This window comes from Sorex fumeus, unplaced genomic scaffold, assembly GCF_029834395.1.
Source record: "Sorex fumeus unplaced genomic scaffold, SorFum_2.1 ptg000039l, whole genome shotgun sequence".
NCBI lineage: Eukaryota > Metazoa > Chordata > Mammalia > Eulipotyphla > Soricidae > Sorex > Sorex fumeus.
Genome location: NW_026606096.1, coordinates 22,457,865 through 22,477,707, shown reverse-complemented (window position 1 = coordinate 22,477,707; position 19,843 = coordinate 22,457,865). Strand labels below are relative to the sequence as shown.

The 19,843-nt window shown below is 37.4% G+C and overlaps 1 protein-coding gene across 1 annotated transcript in view; it reads right to left on the bottom strand.

The window, feature by feature from the left end:
* Positions 1 to 445: 445 nt before the first annotated feature.
* Positions 446 to 19,843, bottom strand: part of GASK1B (golgi associated kinase 1B) — a 54,204-nt gene continuing 34,806 nt past the window's right edge. Inside the window, exons 3-4 of the mRNA XM_056119074.1 lie at positions 6,806 to 7,032; positions 446 to 3,830 (exon numbers count right to left, since the gene is read on the bottom strand). Coding sequence (XP_055975049.1) covers positions 3,623 to 3,830; positions 6,806 to 7,032 — 435 coding nt within the window. The 3' untranslated portion in view covers positions 446 to 3,622. The remainder of the gene's footprint in view (positions 3,831 to 6,805; positions 7,033 to 19,843) is intronic.

The window sequence follows — 19,843 nt, the reverse complement described above, 5'->3', positions numbered from 1 at the left end:
GAGACCATATGGGATGCCAGGTATTGAACCCAAATTGGCTGCGTGTAAGGCAAACGCCTGACCCGCTGTACTATCATTCCGGCCCTGAACTTAATTTTTATGTCATGAAAAAAAATTATATAATGGTAAGGACTCACCCCAAGCAAAGGAAACAAAATGTCATTCCAATAGAATTTTTTGCTGTTCAGTTGTTTCTGTCTTACAGTTTTGGTTTTGGGGTCACTTTCTGTGCTCAGAGGCTCTGTGTTGGGGGGGGGTCTCACTCCTCCCAGAGGCATTACCAAGGGTTGAACCCTGGGATCCCACAAGCACTCTGGACCTCTGAGCTCTCTTCCCAGCCCTCAGGGGCTTTTTGTAGCAAAGAAAAGATAAATCTTTTACATTTCACTTCTGCATAGAAACTTATTTCAAAATGAAAGGAAACCAAAGAAAAGGTGCGCAAACATATTTTCCAATATTTTATTACAGATTTTAAGATAAGTATTCGTTTTAGTAACATCAACGTCGAGAAAATAAATCACACGAGAAAAAGCATTTGTATGACTGCAAAGATAGTTGTTCTATTTTAAATTTATCATTATAAATTATCATAAATTTATCACCTAATATGCTTATGTGAACCAAACCATGGAATAATCTGAGATCATCTGAAATGCACTGAGTATTCTAATTATTTCAGCAGGAGAAAAAAATAGAGCATTGTTTGCTAGAATTAAAAGCCTGGCCTTTAGTTATCTGTTATGCAAAAAATAACATAGCATGAATTATTCACTGATTACACTAACAAAATACACTGTAAAAAATTATTAAACTAAGCATGTGTTTCTGGTTCTATCATTTACTATTAAACCCTTTGGAATAACTGAAGGTAATGAATTCAGACTCACATGGGCTCTCCTATAAACCGACCCAAGTTGCACCAAAGTAGTGTATCTTGAGGCATAAAAATTTAAGCTCACTTCTAAGGATCCCACCCCCAATATCCCAAAATCGGACCCAAAGTGCATCATTCCTGAAAATCACATTCAAATGGAAATATGCTACCTTGATAAAGCAAGGTGTGATGATATCTTGACAAGACAAGCTGTTAGACAATTTGACAGAGTTATTTCAAGTCAGTAGCTTAGTCGGTGTAATTTGGGTCTCCAAGTTCTTATTAGGCAGACTTCTCATAAATATGCTAATTCGGGAGCCAGAGCTATAGTGCAGACACTAAGGCAGAAGTTTTGTGACAATATGGTTCCCTGAGCATCACTGCAAGCAGCACTGGGAACCGTTAGCACCTGTGGGTCTCCCAGCACCACGGGGCCAGAGCAACACCCCGGCTCTTGAATGGAATGGTGGGCCCACTGGGCTGAGAATCTCTGGAAGGAGCACCTAAAGGCCTCCTGAACACTCCTAGGGAGACCCCAAAACAACAAACAATGAAACAAATGCTAATTCAATAGGCAGGGCAGGAGAAGGGAGGAGGTGCCCAGATGAGCAAGAAGACTCAAGAGAATCGGAACACTGCAATATTCTGGTTATATTGGACTACAGGGAGACACTGCAGTCTAAAAACAAAACATGGGAAGAGGTAAAAATGGTCGAAAGATCAATAATTAATTGATTAAGGGTGCTACCAGGGTGTCCAGAGAAGTAATAATTTCATGATAAAATTACTTTTCTTTCCTGACTCCATTTTCTCTACTACTGACATGTTATTGTGATTTTCCATTTTCATAAATTTGTATAAATTTGAATATATTTATATATTCAAAATTTGGGTATCACGATATGTCTATAACTTACTATAATATCTTTATTTTGGTTTTGGGGGGAATATATGTCAGTACTCAGCTTATTTCTGAACTTAGGAATCACTCCTAACAAGACTCAGAGGATCACATAGGGTGCCAGGGATTGAACCTGGGTGACTGCGTTTAAGTTGGGCAGTTCACCCACTGTTCCATCTCTCCAGACCTTTATTATAATGGTTTTTAATTGTTCTTATTCTCAATGATACAGAGTTAGCCATAGAACATCAAAATGGGAGTGTAATTTAGCAAAAATTAAGAATTAAAAAGATACTAGACCATGTATGATCAACATTTTAAACTGTCTATAAACTTTCAGGGAAAAAAGTCTGTAAGTCAGCCTTTAGATAAGTGTAAAGTGGGGTTTGGAGGGTAATGATTATATTCTCTAGGAATTAGAACTTTATTTGAATATCTAGCATGTGTGATTATCATAGTTACATTCTAAGGACACAAAATCCTAGTACAATGCATAATACTAAATATCCATCTACCTTCTTCCTAATTAAAAATTTGATATAGAGAGTTTGGGGAGAATAAACTAAGGGTTTATGATATTCCAGTTTGCTATTTTAGAACTGGTCATGTGTTTTCATGGAGGAAATTTTATCAGGAAGGGTTTAATTTATTTTGCCCTTACTTCTCATACTGGAATACTTGACACTATTTTTAAACTCAGCCAGTATCTGATCCTATTGCCAATCTCTGGGACATATCAACCAAATCAGATTAAATGAAGAGAAGAACACTAACATTTAAAACAACTTAGATATTATATTATATTTTTGTTAAGAATAAGCATTTTTTAAAGTATCCATTAAAAATAAGAGATATTATATGATGTGGTTTTACATAGGAACTTGCTAGCTTCATGTTGTTTAATTTATAAGTTTCTAGGTAGAAATTGGACCAAGAGTGAGAAAACAAACTACTACCATACACAGAGTCAGTTTTAGATGATACCCATATTAGGAACCAATTAATTTCAAAAAGTTCTGTAAAAATGATTCTTGCAATATACACAAAGAGGTGTTGGAGAGATAGCACAACAGTAGAGTTCTTATGCATATGATTGACCCAGGTTTGATCCCTGACATATGGTCCCCAGAGCACTACCAGAAGTGGTCCTGAGCACAGAGCCAGGAGTTGCCCCTGAGCATTGTTGGGCATGGTCCAAAGCCAACAAAATTATGATTCTTGCAGCACAGATTCAGATAATCTTTTATAGAGTAGAATCTATTTATCTATCTATCCATAAATGTATATAGATATGTATGTGGATAGATAGACATGTAAAACAACCACAAACACGTGGTTTTACAAATAACCTGACAACTCTACTTAACATACTGTAAGTGCTGAAGCTTTCACATATCATGTTTCCAGTCCAATATAGAGTTGTCACTGAGTAATGTTTGGACTGCAATATTTTAACAATTAGTGACAAACAAGCACCAAGAACTATTCCTATCAGAATTTGGCCACAATCTGAGAAAATGGCCTAAACTATAATAATAAATGGAAGTAGTATCTCTTTTTTCACTGACAAATATTTCATCAACACTAGCTTGAGTAGTAATCAAAACCCTTTTGTAAATAGAGGCTAGACTCCTGTGGCATGGTGTGAGAGTGAAATATAAACAACTACTTTAGTATACTTGCTAAAGCTTTTAAGTCTACTTTCAGTGCTCAGGTCCATCACACATATTTGGTTAAATTCACTTATGTATTCATCTACTGTACCTCTTTCCTAAGAGGACCTGAGGTGTCAGATTTTCAGAACAAAAACAAAAACATCTAAGTATTCTAGCCAGAAAATCCTTCTGTTATTCATTCATAGGTAAGACTTTCACCCCATGTGCATTGATGTAAGTAAGAAGAATTTTGGCTCTCTGCTCAATTACATCAATCAGCTTTTCGATCCCTTGTCTACCTCCTTGACTTTCCCAGTAAACTTTATCAAGAAACAGGGACTGAAGAAGTTTCTGCCTTAAGTGCTGGCTCTTCAAAACAGAAATTGCAGATTCGGGAAACCTGAAAAGATAAAATAATATATCATTCCTAGTAACTGCTTGGAAATATTACACTTTACCCAAATGTTCTACCCTTCATTAATCTGGCATAAATCACACCTTCAAATGATACCTTTAAAATTAAAACGTTTTTGTCACTGTCGAGCTGACATCTTTCTTAATAACACAACAGGATTAAAGTTTCAAAGAAATTGAATTTTTTTTGCTATTCAAAACTTGGCACACTAACTTCTTAAGATCACGTTATGTTGGCAAAGAGAGAACAGAGTTAAAAAGGAATCTCTTAGCCTGGACAAAAACACTTTTCTGTAGCTTAAATTCCATTTCACCCGTTTAAACCACTCTCTGTTCTATAGAGTGATATCCTCATAAATGTCAACGTGGCATTTTATGCTTATAATATAACTACAAAATGCTGACATTTCAATAAATCACTCTTCCTATGTAGATTGATATGAGTAATCCAAAATGCACCTACTAAAATAGAATCATTTGAAATACCCAATTAAAGATATAAATTCCTTTGATTCAGATTTTACCAGAAATTCTACTGAGATGGGATTTTTGTATTAATCCGAAATGCTAACTTGTTTTCAAATACACTTTTTAAGTCCCAGTTTGAAAGTCAGGACATTCCACGGTGAATGCCTCTTGGAGCATCTAAGGCCAACTTAAAGGGAAGTTGCTAAATTACCCTTTTAAAAGGCATATTTGGCTTGTCTTTTGTTAGAAAGCGTAAAGTGAGGGGTCCAGGACATGCATTATCTGAAGCATGGAGTAAAGTTCCAGGTTCAAAATCATAGCCAATATTTTTCTGAATCTCAAATTTACTTCTTCCAATTTTAATGAAAATGCTGGTAAAAGTAGAGTAAAACACTGGAATTTAGTAGAAATGTTCAAGCAAAAACAGTTGTGTCTCAAAATCAAAAGCAACAGCATATATTTGTTTAACTTTTTTTTTTCTTTTGGTTTTCTGAGTCACACCCAGCAATGCACAGGGGTTACTCCTGGCTCTGCACTTATGATTTACCCCTGGTGGTGCTCAGAGGACCATATGGGATGCTGGCAATCAAACCTGGGTCGGACACGTGCAAACCTTACCCGCTGTGCTATTGCTCCAGCCCCAAACATTTTGTTTTGTCCCAGAAATTTCATTTTGTTCCAGAAATTTCAGAACTTCTGAACACTTTTCCAAATTTCAGTGAAGCAAGTTGAGGAGGCCTAAGAGTCAATGATTCTGGTTCGAGCACAGGACTTCTGAGGTATCGAGAAGCCAAAGGCTAAAAACTGGATGTGTTTAATGAGGCTGGTATGAAGTAATGGCATTAAGTAATGCTGACAAGCCTCTGAGCTCCCTTTAGATGTGCTACATAATTTAATGACTAACATTAGGTATGTTTTTTTGCTCTAAGGAGTATTAATAATCCATGTTGTATAAATTTTGTGACCCCTCAACTAATTTATTTGTGGAGAATGAGATAGAACTGTTAAAACCATCAATCTCTTTAGTAACTAATCCTTTACATAAAGGAAAATCAAAAATTACTAGTCATTGCACAATATTAATTAGAAGAAATGTTCCATGCATAAATCAGACTAGCAAAGCCTTCACTTTTTACCCTTCAATGTGTGAATTACATATTCAAAGTAGATTTAACTTTATACTCATTACTCCTCATAATGGGTTTAAAGTTAAATCATCTTTGAAAGAATAAATAAAATGGTATTTTTATTTATATCAAAATACGGGATGGATTGACTCTCTTTTTCAGTAGCTCCTCAAAAAGGAATTTAGGAATTTAAGAAAATCCTGTACTGTGAATTTGGAATGTGATGCTTTTGTATATAAATTTTCCCATATGTAAAATTTCCCTAGACAATGTGTCTCATAGTTTTCCTCCAATTCCCAAAGAGATGGAAGAACAAACAATAACAGGTCAACACACATCTAATGCACTTGGTATTGTATCTCATGAAACTCTTGAAGGAACACCATGGTAGCTGGTGTTAAATACACATAAAATCAACATTACCTAATTTATGGGCACTTAGAAGTACTTAGTAAGAACCACTGGATTATGCTTAGAGTACTATTAACAAGAGTAGTGTAATAAAACATGAACACAATAGAAGACAGTTCAGACCGTGTGGCTGGGATTCAGCCACGTTGTCTGGATTTTCTTAATTTTCAAGTAAGAGTAAGCTTAAATGTGCAATTGCCAAGTATTACATGTCAACGTCATACATGCTAGATGCCTTCTTTACATTACTCTTTTCTTATCTTCATTCTCATTTATCCTGCCAAATATCCCAAACTTTTCAAGGTCTCCCTGAACTCTTTTTATCACTCTTGAATGTAGATATGTCTTTTCTAAACCAAACCCTGTAAGTCACCCTTTCAGATGTTAGATAACTTCCCCGAAAATTTATGTTTCCCAGGAGGATTTTCAAATGCTAAAAATCCTTTCACCTGAATGTGATAGCTGACTCTCCTTTGAAACTGCATTCAACTAAACACTAATCTGTCAGTCCAGTCACAAAAATCACTTGAGTTTACAATGTCTCTGGACATTCTGCCATGCCAGTACCTGCATGGCTATTAGCTTCCATGTGCTATTCCTTGCCCAAGGACAGCATTTACTACCTACTTATTCCTACACTGCCAGTTCTTTCTCCAGAGAGCCCCGCACACTTCTAGAATAACCCACTTGAATTTTCTTAGTGAGGGTCAAGTGACACGAAGCATGTGAAATGTACCAGGAGCTTTGAAGGTGACATGGCTTGGTGACAGTCACACCTTCTCTATATTATGCTTCTGTTTTTCCAAGATTTCTTTCACCTTTACGACCCCCATTTCCAGTCCTCATATTTGTCATTCCTTTCAAAGTTTGAATTCATCGCATTTAGAGTGTGTTTTCTTAAAACCTTAATTTCTTGTTGACCCTCCTGCAGAGACTATTACATTGTATAACTTACTCTTTGATGCCTTCTAACAACTTGAAGTTTAGGTTATCTTCACTTCTGTCAAAGAAGGCTTTATTGTCTATAAAGACCAAATGCCTTGGGTCATGCTTTTTCTGGATAATATGTGCTAGAGCTACTGAATCCTGTTCGTCACATTTTGGCCTTAGTCCATTCTGCACGCAGTCATCTTCCCTCCGAGGTCTGAATCCACAGCAATTTGTATCTAAGCGATTATAAATCTAAAAATGGAAAACAGAAACAAAATCTAAGTCAAAACAAAACTTGAGGAAGTTAGAAGATTTCCAAAGAACTGGGGCTTTTTAAATAGTAGGTCTGCCAGAATTTAAAGGAGCCACATTCACGTAATTATAGGCAACTCTCCGAGCAAGTCCAAGATTCATCCTTCTGACTAAGCTATGGTTACAAGCATTTCCAGTTTCTTCTAACAGATCCAAAGATGACATGCAAGCTAGGCGTCTCCACCCTTAACATTCAAAGTTCCCACTGATGCCACCTTTAGGATCATGGCCAGAAGAGTCTTTACTAATGGTGGAAGAAGGGAACCACTGTACTTTATACATAGCTGGATTTTATATCCAGTTTTTTTCCTCCTCAGGTTGGGTTATAGAAAAACCTCAGTTCTCCCACTGGTACTGAACTTCATTACATCCCCTAAACTCTATGAACTTCCATATTTCTATATCTAATTAGAAATCACACATATTGAAGGGATGTGAAATTCAAAAATGATCACATAAAGTCCAGCCCATAGAAAAGCCATGATCATGTACCACTGTTCTGTAGCAGTGTCCTCCTGTTGTTCATCAATTTGCTCGAGCGCACACCAGTAATGTCTCCATTGTGAGACTTGTTGTTATTGTTTTTGGCATATCAAATATTCCACGTGGAGCTTGCCAGGCTCTGCCGTGCAGGCGGGATACTCTCGGTAATTTGCCAGACTCTCCGAGAGGGACGGAGGAATCGAACCCCAGTCAACCGCGTGCATGGCAAACACCCTACCCATTGTGCCATGACTATAGTATAAATAAATGAACAGAATGAGCAAACTGTTCAATGTAATTGAGCTTATTATGAGAAAAAGACTCTATCTCTTACAGATGAGGAAACTTGGAGCCAAAGAGATAGGGCTGTAGCACTGTAGCACTGTCCTCCCGTTGTTCATCAATTTGCATGAGCGGGCCCAATAATATCTCCATTATGAGACTTGTTGTTACTATGTTTGGCATATTGAATACATCACGGGGAACTTGCCAGGCTTTGCTGTGCGGGCAAGATACTCTTGGTAGCTTGCTGGGCTCTCTGAGAGGGGCGGAGGAATCGAACTTGGGTTGGTCGGGTCAACTGCGTGCAAGGCAAATGCCCTACCCACTGTGTTATCACTCCAGCTAGTCTGAAAGTAGTGAGTGGTGGCAAGGTTAACCTAAAGTCAACCTGCAGCAAGAGATGGGACAGTGGAAACTATTGTTTTTGAATTCAAACAACCTAGATTTGTTCCTTGGCACCACATTTGGTCCCTTGACCAGTGTATTCGGTCCCCCAAACACAGCCAGAGTGATCTTTGAGCCCAGAATCAGTGATAAATTCTAAACATTGCTGGTTATGGTCTGCCCAACAAACATCAAGGGGGGGCAGAGATTACATAGAAAGGGGGAAATTATTTTCATCTCTTTCACGGAAGGACAGAAATAATATTGATTGATCAATTAATCAAAATAAATTAAAGCCTAAAGTGAGGAATTAGATGCATTAAAGATAAGTCTCTACTCTCAACTTTACTAGCTTTGTGACCTTCTGTAATTTCTTTATAGCTCTCAGTTTATGGGCTAGAGTGATAGCACAGCGGTAGGGCATTTGCCTTGCACGCAGCTGGCCCAGCCAGCCCGGCCAGCCTGGCCGAGCCGGGTTCTATTCCTCCACCCCTCTCGGAGAGTTCGGCAAGCTACTGAAAGTATCTCGCCCGCATGGCAAAGCCTGGTAAGCTACCCGTGACGTATTCAGCATGCCAAATACAGTAACAACAAGTCTCACAATGGAAATGTTACTGGGCCCGCTTGAGCAAAATTGATGAACAACAGGAGGATAGTGTCAGTGACAGTGACTCTAAATTTAATTACTTACATAATAGGAATGCATTATTCACTTTACAGTGAGCGAAAATGTTGGTCAAGATGTTAGTACACCAATGAAAAGCCCAGACACGCGGGATCAATGACTGCAAACTCCAGGCCTCAAGGGATAGGAGATAGACCAGTCTTTCTCATCTCCCCATCCCTTTGGGACCCTGGATGTTACACCCACAAACTGCTTCCAGCTGCTACGTAAGCTCATTAACAGCCATGATCCAGAGACACACAAAAGAATCTCGGAGCCAAGCAGCTCACTGCAGAGATGTCTCTGGACCTTATGCCCTGCTGATTTCGCGAGAGTATCACAGTCATCCCTCAACCTGCACCCTGAGAATTACAACTTCCAAATGCCGCCAACTTCCAGAACCCAATGAAAAGCTCGGGTGTGTGGGAACAGTGACGGCAAACTCCAGGCCTCAAAAATAGGGGATAGCTCACTGCAGAGATTTCTCCAGAACCTAATTATCTCAAATTTTAGAATTCCAGGAGCGCACAAAGCCACTCTTGCAGCCACATGACATTTTATGCTCTACATAACACTGTAGCACTGTAGCACTGTCCTCCCGTTGTTCATCAATTTTGCTCGAGCCCAGTAACATCTCCATTGTGAGACTTTTGTTACTGTGTTTGGCATATCGAATATGCCATGGGTAGCTTGCCAGGCTTCGCCTGCGGTGAGATACTCTTGGTAGCTTGCTGGGCTCTCCGAGAGGGGCAGAGGAATCGAACCCGGCTCAGCCGAGCCACACACAAGGCAAATGCCCTACCACTGTGCTATCGCTCCAGCCCCATAACAAGCAATACAAAATAAATTATCTAGCATCTGCCTGTTCCACAGGTTTAAGTGGTAGTGGCAAAATTCAAAATAATGGTGGTGTGTGTATTATAATGGTAGTGGCTGGAGCGATAGCACAGCAGTAGGGCGTTTGCCTTGCGAGCAGCCAGTCCAGAAGAGCCAGGTTCAATTCCTCCACCCCTCTCAAAGAGCCCAGCAAGCTACGGAGAGTGTCTAGCCCATATGACAAAGTCTGGCAAGCTACCCATGATGTATTCAATATGCCAAACACAGTAACAACATGTCTCAAAATGGAGACGTTACTGGGCCCGCTCGAGCAAATCGATGAACAATGGGAGGACAGTGCTACAGAGTTATGTAATAGTGGTGGGACTGGTGTCAAAATATTCAACATAATCTATTATTGTGAACAACTTTATGAAAATTAAAAAAAAAACTTTAAATAAAAAAAAAGATATTGGTAGACCTTCCAGTTCTGATTTTCCATATAGGAGTTCAATATAAAAGATACAAAAAAATGAAAACTGTTATTTCTACTAACTATGCACATGTAATATGAGCTATTTGCCTCAAAATAAGTTTCCAATGAAAATGGAAATTTATCTATTTTATTTATTTATATTTTATTGAAATAAAATAATTTTATAGAAAATACCAGAGTAGAGACAGAGAGAGAAGTCTCTCAAGTTAAAGGAAGAAAATTTATGGACCTGAATTGGAATAAGAATAACTCCAGAATTGACAGAATGTTGAAAGTAACTCAGTTAAATTTTAGCTATCTCTATTTGTTTACCACCCAGTACTCCAACCTCCACCATGTAAATGCATTTTTTTTTTTTTGCTTTGTGGGTCACGTCCGGCAATGCTCAGGTGTTACTCCTGGCTTCGCATTCAATAATTACTCCTGGTGGTGCTCAGGGGACCATATGGGATGCTGGGAATTGAACCCGGGTAGGCCATGTGCAAGGCAAATGCCCTACCCGCGGTGCTATCATTCCAGCCCCTGTAAACGCATTTTGAATTAAACAAAATATTTTAAAGATCAAGAATTAGAAAAGAAGTTAACATGGAGTCTGGCGAGACAGTACATCTGGTAGGGTGTTTGCCTTGCACAGAGTTGACCTGTGTTCTATCCCCAACATCCCATAAGGTCTCCCGAGCACCATCAGGAGTAATTCCTGAGCTTGGAGCCAGAAGTAAAACTTGAGTATCTCCAGGCGTGGCCCCAAAACAAACAGAGTAAAACAAAACAGAAAGTTAGCCTGAACCTTAGAAGTTGGCTATAAAAGAGCAGTCACCTGGGGACATGCGCAAATGGTGAGTCACGAAAAGCATGTGGACAGCACATAGTACAAACACTTCGGGTCTAGAGACAATGCAGAGATAGGAGGGGTCTCTGATAGGATTGATTTTAGCCAGCTGATTGGTAGCACCATATATTTCACCCATGATTTATCCAAGTGTTCACAAATGGCAGGACTCCAGGGATGGAAGTTAACACCACTAGTGTGTGTGTGTGTGTGTGTGTGTGTGTGTGTGTGTGTGATCTGATAATACAAAAATTTCCCAAAGGTGAGGAGCAGTGTCTCAAGCAAATTATCGTGGGATAGTATTTGTAAAGTCTAAATTAGAGGGAATGAAGAAATATTAGAGGATGTTAAGTTACTTGCCTTGCAATCCCTTGCAAAACCATATGCTCCCCCAAGCACAGCAACTCAAATGTGTTATGAACCAAAATACATCAAAAATAATTTTTCTTATCTTATTAAGGCACACTTGTTTGAAAATTTATTAATAGTGGGGTTTCAGACACACAATATTCCAGCACCAACCCCACTACCAGTGTCAACTTCCATCTATCAAAAATCAATCTTCTAAAGTATAAATTGAGATATTAGAGAAATTTATTAAGTCCTTTCTTCTGAAAGAATTTCATTGATTTTATGTAGTGCCTTGACTGCCTTTGAATATAAAAGAAAGGAGATGTATAAAAGAAATTGCATCTGATAATCAACTAATTAATTGAAGTCAGGGTTAGGGAGAACATAAAACATATTTCTTTCAGAAACTGTTTCACATCTAATCCTACTTTATTGTGTAAGTTATAAAATCTGAGTATCTTTATTAATTTTTGTTATAATTACTTAGGAGGAATAAAAGTAAATCCTGTTTAATTTTGTTGATATTATCAAGGTTTACTGTCTTGTATATGTGCTTAAAATTTAACCCTTAACAAATCTAACTACTTCTTAAATACTTCTCTAAACCTTAAACTCTCTCTCTCTTATTGTTAGTAATCTTGATTTTATAGTAATGGGCAAATGACAAGGAACTAGCTTCAACTCTATTTTAGTTTTTACAACAAAATCATAAGTATTCTGTAAGTTAATGTCACAGATCACTCTTGAGTGCTTAACCTTCAGGACTTTTGGTTTTCTATTTTTAATCTATGAGAAAGCATGGAAAGTTTGAGGTAGGAAAGACCAATTTAGGTCATCTTTTTATTGCCTTCCCAACATTGGATTGTTTCCTACAGTGTATTTTTAACATGCCTTGCCTGATCTAATTTTGAATCACTCAACAGTCTGTGACTTCACCACTTCTCCAATAGACTGTTAGGCCACGCAAGACTAACAGTACTTATTATTGAAAATAGGTGTGTACTCTAGAAGCCAGTTGAACTTCTCTTCTAAAAAGGAGTATACTACTCCTTATATACAGATTTATGCACATTCTTGATGTGTATTTTAATTGTTAAGTGTTTTGTGTATATACAGGTGTATGTGTGAATGAATTAGAATCTACTTCTACCTTTAAGAGAAAAATTGGAGGGGCTGGAGATAATACAGTGGATAAGGCGCTTGCCTTGCATGTGTCAAACCAAGGTTCAATCCCCAGCATCCCATGTGGTGTGCTGAGCACTTCCAGGAATGGTCCCTGAGAGCATATGACTTGAGCCTTGAGTCTGGGTGTGAGCAAACATAAATAGAATTGGATTATAAAACAGCAGGCAACCTGAGTTGTACTTTGTTTTCCCTATCCTCCAACTACATAAAATTATGTCTGTATCATTGCCTTTGTCTAGAAATGGCTAAAGTATCTCAGAAATCTCATTCCTTAGTTTTATTGTTGGCCATAGCCTTCTTTTTAATTTCACATTCAACTTTCTAAAATTTATTTGTTCATGTAATCATAACTCCACCCTTTTAAAGTCAGTGTAAATTTGTTACTTAAATATTTTATTACATTTCTCTTGCTTTTAATAGTTGCCATATTTTAAGGGCTCATAAAATATGGCAACTATTAAATAAAAAGAAACGGCCCCTTGATAACCATTAACTCATAATCTGATTTTAAAATGAAAATTGACTTTGCACATGAGAACAATAACTTAAGGGCAGAGTGTCCATTCAATGGACAGAAAGCATCTTTTGCATATTGGAGACCCAGTTTAATCCCAAGCACTGCAGGGAGTGTGATAGTGTGATTCCTGAGATCACATTGAAAGTGGCCTCTGAGTACAGAACTGGGAGTAGTCCCTGAGCACTGTCAAGTGTGCCCCCCCCAATCATTGAATTATTGAGCATTATAATTCATATATGTGTATCTCTGTTCTTTGTTAATTATGCTGAAAAGAAGGTTCTGGTGTTCAAATTTTGTCAATTAAGCATTATGAACACTCATCACTTACAGCTTCTTCAAATTCACAGGCTTTTCACACTTTAAAGCAAGGAGAATCATTTACCAAACTGGTATTCTGCCTGTAAAAATTATTGCCAACAGTCATTTTTCATAAAAGTCACTCTTTCCTCTTTTTTGAAAATGTATCTTTTAAATGTTTACCTAGATAAAATTATACTCAGAAAAATCCAGGTGTTCCAGCCAATTTTGGGGTAGTTGGTGGATATTTTTAGATATATTTCCTCTATCCTAAAGGTTTTTGTAAATTCAATTTTCCTTTTGGTACTGTTAGTTTTGCCTGGAAAAAAAGCATCTCTTAAATGACACAAATACTACACCTATCTAGGATATCTTTATTGTTCAGACATGTTCTCCGAAATTCAGTAAAAACTTCAGAAAATCCAATGATGCCTACCCTTCTACACAGAATTCATCCAATCTCTGTCTTCAAAAAGTATGTCTATCGGGGCTAGAGAAATGGCACAGTGGACAGATCACTTGCCTTGCATATAGTCGAACTGGGTTTTATCTCCTTGGCACCCAATTTGGTCTCCTGAGCACCACCAGGAATGATTCCTGAGTGCAGATCCAGGAGTAAGCCCGGAGCACTGCTGGGTGTAGCACTCCCCAGTCCCCTCCAAAAAAAATCTTTCAAAGCAATTATATTGGTTTTGCTTCACATATTATTGTCCCTCAAACATTGCAACAAAATGAATAATCATATTTTAGGAAATAAAATATCAAGGCAATAAAAATTGCTTAAGTGGTTTCTAATATTATCCATGTAATATGTGCCAGGAGTTTTACACTCACGTTGCTTCCATGTGTTATTTTCTTTCATCCTCAGAACAATCTTAAAATATATATGTTCTCAATAGTACAATTTGATAAACTAGAAAATAAAGAAGTCAGCTGACTTCCTTAGAAAGCTTTGCTCATAAATCACAATGAACAGAACCCAAGTTACAGATTATCTATGGCCTCAGCGTCCATGCTCTTAGCCAGGTGATCGTATCTCTCAACTGTCATCTTTGTGGTAGGACTGCAGAAATCCAGATGTACTTATAAAGTATGATGAATGATTCTGCATTCAATAAATGCTTCTTATAATATTTTAGCAAAAATACACAGAGCTTTTGTGGAGCAGGTTAGGGAAAAACTCACGAAGAGGGAAATATTACAGTTGACTTAGGTATTATTAGCTTACAAAAGCAAAATCAGAGAGAGACATGAAGGGAAGAATTCAAAAGGCACCTTCAAGGAAACAAGAACATGAGGCCAGTGGGTTTCAAACTGTCTGTCGTGAAATATTAATGGTTTTCACTTTTCCTTCACCATATAATACATGTGGACTGCTGTTTTGCTTTGAAAAATATGATGAAGATAATAGCTTATCAATAGATAAAACAAACTTAGATACAAAATATTAAACCATGGATGTTGCACAGTGGTAGAGCAATTGCTTTGCAAGTTTAAGGCTCTGGATTTAAGCTCAAACCTGCAAAAAATTTTCATAAAAATTAAATATCTACTAAATGATAACATTTTTCTTCCAAATTTCTGTCAACATTTATAAATACTTATAATTTTTTTACTTATCATAAATTAGTATGAACTATCACCCACAGCTCCTTGGATGGCACTCTGAGTAGTATAATCCAAGATTAGTCCATCAAAGGAGCCCCTACTAAGTTAAAAGGCAGTGAGTTAAAACCAAAGATAAATAAGAGAATAAGAGTATTGTGCCTACATAGAAAATCATCTAGAACTGGAGAGATTGAATGAGAATTAAGGTGTTTTCCTCGCATACAACCAACCCCCATGTGATCTTTAGGACCGCTTAGGATCTTCCTGAGCATACCATGAGTGATCCCTGAGAACAGAGTTGTTTTGTAAGCCCTGAGTCTCACTGGGTATGGGCCCCAATCCATTCCCTGCACACACATACAAGTCATATATGTCTGAAAGTTTTCTCATTTTCTCATTTAAAGTTGAAAGAAGGGTAAAAGATAAGTGACTAGAGAATCAGGTTGAAATGACAGAATTTGTATTCCTTTTGGCTGTTTTCATGTCTTTCACCATTTGTAAAAAATACAAATGACCAAAAGACACATTTAAAATGCTCTACGTCGCTAATAATCAGGGAGATGCCAATCAAAACAACAATGAGATATAATCTTATACCACAGAGACTGGCACACATCAAAAAGAACAATAGTACCCAGGGCTGGCATGGATGTGGGGAGACAGGGAGTCTCCTTCATTGTTGGTGGAAATGATGACTAGTTCAGTCTTTTGCAAAACAATATGGGCATTCCTTAAGAAACTAGAAATTGAGCTTCTGTATTATCTGGCAATACCACTTCTGGGAATATACCCTGGGGCCCCAAAACACACAGCGAAAATGCTATCTGCACTCCTATGTTTTTCACAGCACTATTCACAATAGCCAGTATCTGGAAACAACCCATGTGCCTGAGAACAGAGGAGTGATTAAAGAATCTATGTACATCTACTCAATGGGATACTATACATGAGTTAGGAAAAATGGAGTAATGAAATTTGCTTACGAATGGATGGACATGGAGAGTAGCATGCTGAATGAAATGAGTTGAAGGAGGACAGACATATAATGATTGCACTCAGTTGTGGAATATGGAAAAACAAAATATGAGACTAATACTCAAGGACAGTAGAAATAAGGGCAAGGAGGGTTAGTCCAGGGTTGGAAGCCTGTCTCAACTCCTGGAGGAGAAGGTATTTGGGATAGAGAAGGGACCGTTATAACAAAGATATTTGGAAATTGTCACTCTGGATAGGAACTGTGTGCTGAAAGTAGGTAAAGGAACAAACCTTTTCCTGAACCCACACCCTTCTGCAAAGTGGTGTGAGTGTTTCTGGTTTTGTAAGTCCCTTTCTTATGGTTCTCACCTTCTCTTTTCAAGTTGTTTTTAGTAGCTGAAACAGCTGATAATTGCACCTACATCAAAAAAATCTGCATTTTTAGAGAAAAAGGCTGAATTATGTAAGATTATTTATAAATGAATCAAATGTAACAAGCAACCAAAGTAAATCAATCGTGCCCCTATTAGAAGTAGGCACTCAAGATGTTTTGTTTGTTTTTTCTTTTTCTGAAAGAACCATGCTGACAGTTGGCAGTTGTTTTCTATTACAGAACACCTCCAAACTCATATCTTTTGTTAGGAAGGAAAAAATAGTAACATGATAAGCAGGAGTCTTAAAGTTAATACCCAATGAATGGTGTGGAGTAAATGGGTAAATGATAAAATTGTTTGTGCTCACCATTTGCTCTTGTTTGGCTTCTTGGAGTGAGTCTAGTTTCACTAACTCTGTATTATGAGCTCTTCTATCTGACAAAGTTTGCTTTAACACCTTGCATGTCATTCATAGTTGATAGATGTACAAACATATGACAAAGTATGATAGTCTTTTCTATAATTAGCAGTTCTCTACAAGATTCCTTTAGATTCCAATTACTTCATTGAACATATTTGTTCTCAGAAAATGTGTGCAAGGGAAAAGACTATTTTCAGCAATAATCTTATTTCAAAATGCAAAAACATAACCAAAAACAAAAACAAAATAACGGTGAAAATTGCTACCATCATCAACTGAACCCTGAGTATAGAGAAATACAAAAATATATGAGTCTCTTTACCTGTCAACTAATAACTCACAAAAAAATCCTATATCAATCTCTCTCTGTGTAAGCCAGTATATAGTTTCCAATGGAACTAGAGTTGAATCTCTATCTCTTAATGACAGTGTGGAGGAAGCCCAGATCACTCACAAGAGCTCTGAGAAGTTTCATAATCTCCATGTACTTGTTGATAAAAACCTAGCCTCTTATGTTGGTCGTGGTATGAAACAAAAACAAAAGTATTTTCACCAATCTGCACTTGTATCACTTAGGAATTCTCACTGCATAAAATAATAGAATCCATTCTTGTTCTGTGTTGCCATGACAACAGAATTAGTATGCATGCAAACGTGACTAGCAGAGCAGTTGATGAATCACGACAAAGTAAAAACAGTTTTATATATAATACATATATGTACACACACACACATGCACACACAATGGGTATCAACCCCCTGTGCTCCTGTACTGTAAATCTGTAAATAGCAGTTATTACTCTGAAATTCCATTTTCAAAAAGACCTATGTGTACTCAGTCGACACAGAATCTTATTTCTTCCACATTACTGAATTATAAAAACACAAAGGTATTTCTTTATGTATAAGTAAAAATAGTCAAATACTACCAAGTGTTTGTTCTATTTCGATAGATATCAAGAGTTTAGAATTTATGTGCTGCACCTCAGAAAAAGTACCAGAAAGTCAATATTATTCTGCCACAGAAAGCCTGAAGAACATCACCAGGCAAGTGATAATCTATTTTTAGATAAAGAAAATTCATGTTCTATAATCTGCACAAGCAGAGTTACATGGAAATTGTTTCCACCACAGTCACACCCATCTTCCTGCAAAGATTTCTAAAGAGTATTCAGACTAAGAAAACAATTTTACATTTTATGAAAATCTGATTGATAATATGGATTTATATTAAGAAAAACAATTGAAAATAAGAATAATATAACCTTAATATAAGTTCTTTTGAAATGCCTTCTTGCAACGAAATGAGACAAATATTAATGATTTAACACTGGATACGGTTATGGATGTGCTTAAATTTTGAACATTTTAATATAAAATTGTGTTATTTTATGCTGTTCAGGGAAGATTACTCAAAGTGGTGCAAAGACTACATTGCATACGGAAGATCCCCAAGTTATAGTCCTGGCACCAGCTGGCCTTATATGTACACAAGTGGCAGCTTTGGTGGTCCCTACGCATCACCTGGTTGTGGTCCTGGTCTGTTCCTGTCCCCAGGATCATCAGGACCAAGTAGCATTACATCACCAGACTTAAGGAACTCAACATCAATACCCAATACCAATACCACCAGATCCAATATCACCAAGAGTGGACGTGGGTCTCCCAGGAACAGCTGGTAAGCCCTTCCAAACCGGAACACTGCCACGTTCATTACACATTGACACAGTTTTAAAGGAAATCTCTATAAAATTGTTTTTCCTTCAGACTAAAAGACTTTAATAAAAACTTTTAGTTCAGCTCATAATTTAAATAATTACCTAAGTCAGTGCTCTCAGCTAGGGGCCATATGGCTCTTTGAGGGCCTCTATGATGTTCCATGTAGTCATGGGAGAAAAATCTCATAAATGATGGGCTGGGGGGTGGGGGAGGGGAGAATGACACAAGACTAGAGGGCCAAGGGTAAGACAAAGAGGTCACAGGAAGAAAGAAAGCTCAGAAGATCAATAGAATGTAGAGAAATATTGACATGAGTGATGTTCCTGAAGATAATCCCTACACTATGGGATGTAATAGAAAGTGTTTTAGGTATTCTTCCTATTACATCCCACAATCTAGTAGAAAGATATAACAATAATCTAAGAAAACTAGTTTTTAATGATTTAGTAAGGATATTTAGTAAGTGAATGTGAGTAAAAAGACAATGAAGAACAGGATGACTATTGCTTCATTTTGGTGTCAGCTTTGATTATTAAAACTCCAAGACATTCACCCCTCTTGCAATGACAAGAGATTCACCCCTACAAACATCAACATAAAAGTCATTTTGACTCCATGAATTCTCAAAAATGAGCCTTAGAGGTCTCTGTCCCATATAGTTCATTCAATTTGAACATATATAGTGATATCTTTATTTGTTTGGAGGTCACGCCCAGTGGTGCTCAGGGGTTACTCCTGAGGTTACTCCTGACTGTGCTCAGGGATAACTCCTGGCAGTACTCAGGAGACTATATGTGGTGCCAGAAATCAAACAAACCTAGGATGGCCACTTGCAATGTAAGAGTTATCATCTGCTATCTCTCTGGCCTTACAGTGGTATTATTTTATGTTGTATATATTTCTTGTTATTTGGATACATAATCAACAACATCAGTATGATTAGGAAGAATACAGGATCAATAAAATCCTTATAATCCAGCTCTCAACCATTTCTTGACCTATGTCGTAGAGAAAAAATTTTGTTTTTTAAAAAAAGTAATGAATAAAAATATAATGTAAGAAATTGTTTTGGGCCTGATGAAAATATCAAGATAACTTTTCTGTGGTTTCCTTATTTGATTTCTATAGATTTACTAGAATTGCAGTGCTTAGATTATGTTTTTCTAAAATGCAGCAGTTATAGTTGCTTTCAAATTGTCTATGGTTCAAGGATGCTGCTTAGCACTAGAACATGAGCCTTGCATCTGTGAGGCCCTGGCAACGCAGGGCTTCAATTACTTCAGAGTTTCTTAGTACAAAGGCATAGGATTAGTGAGAAAACCAGTCCCCAAAGCTAGCTCAAAGTGTTAA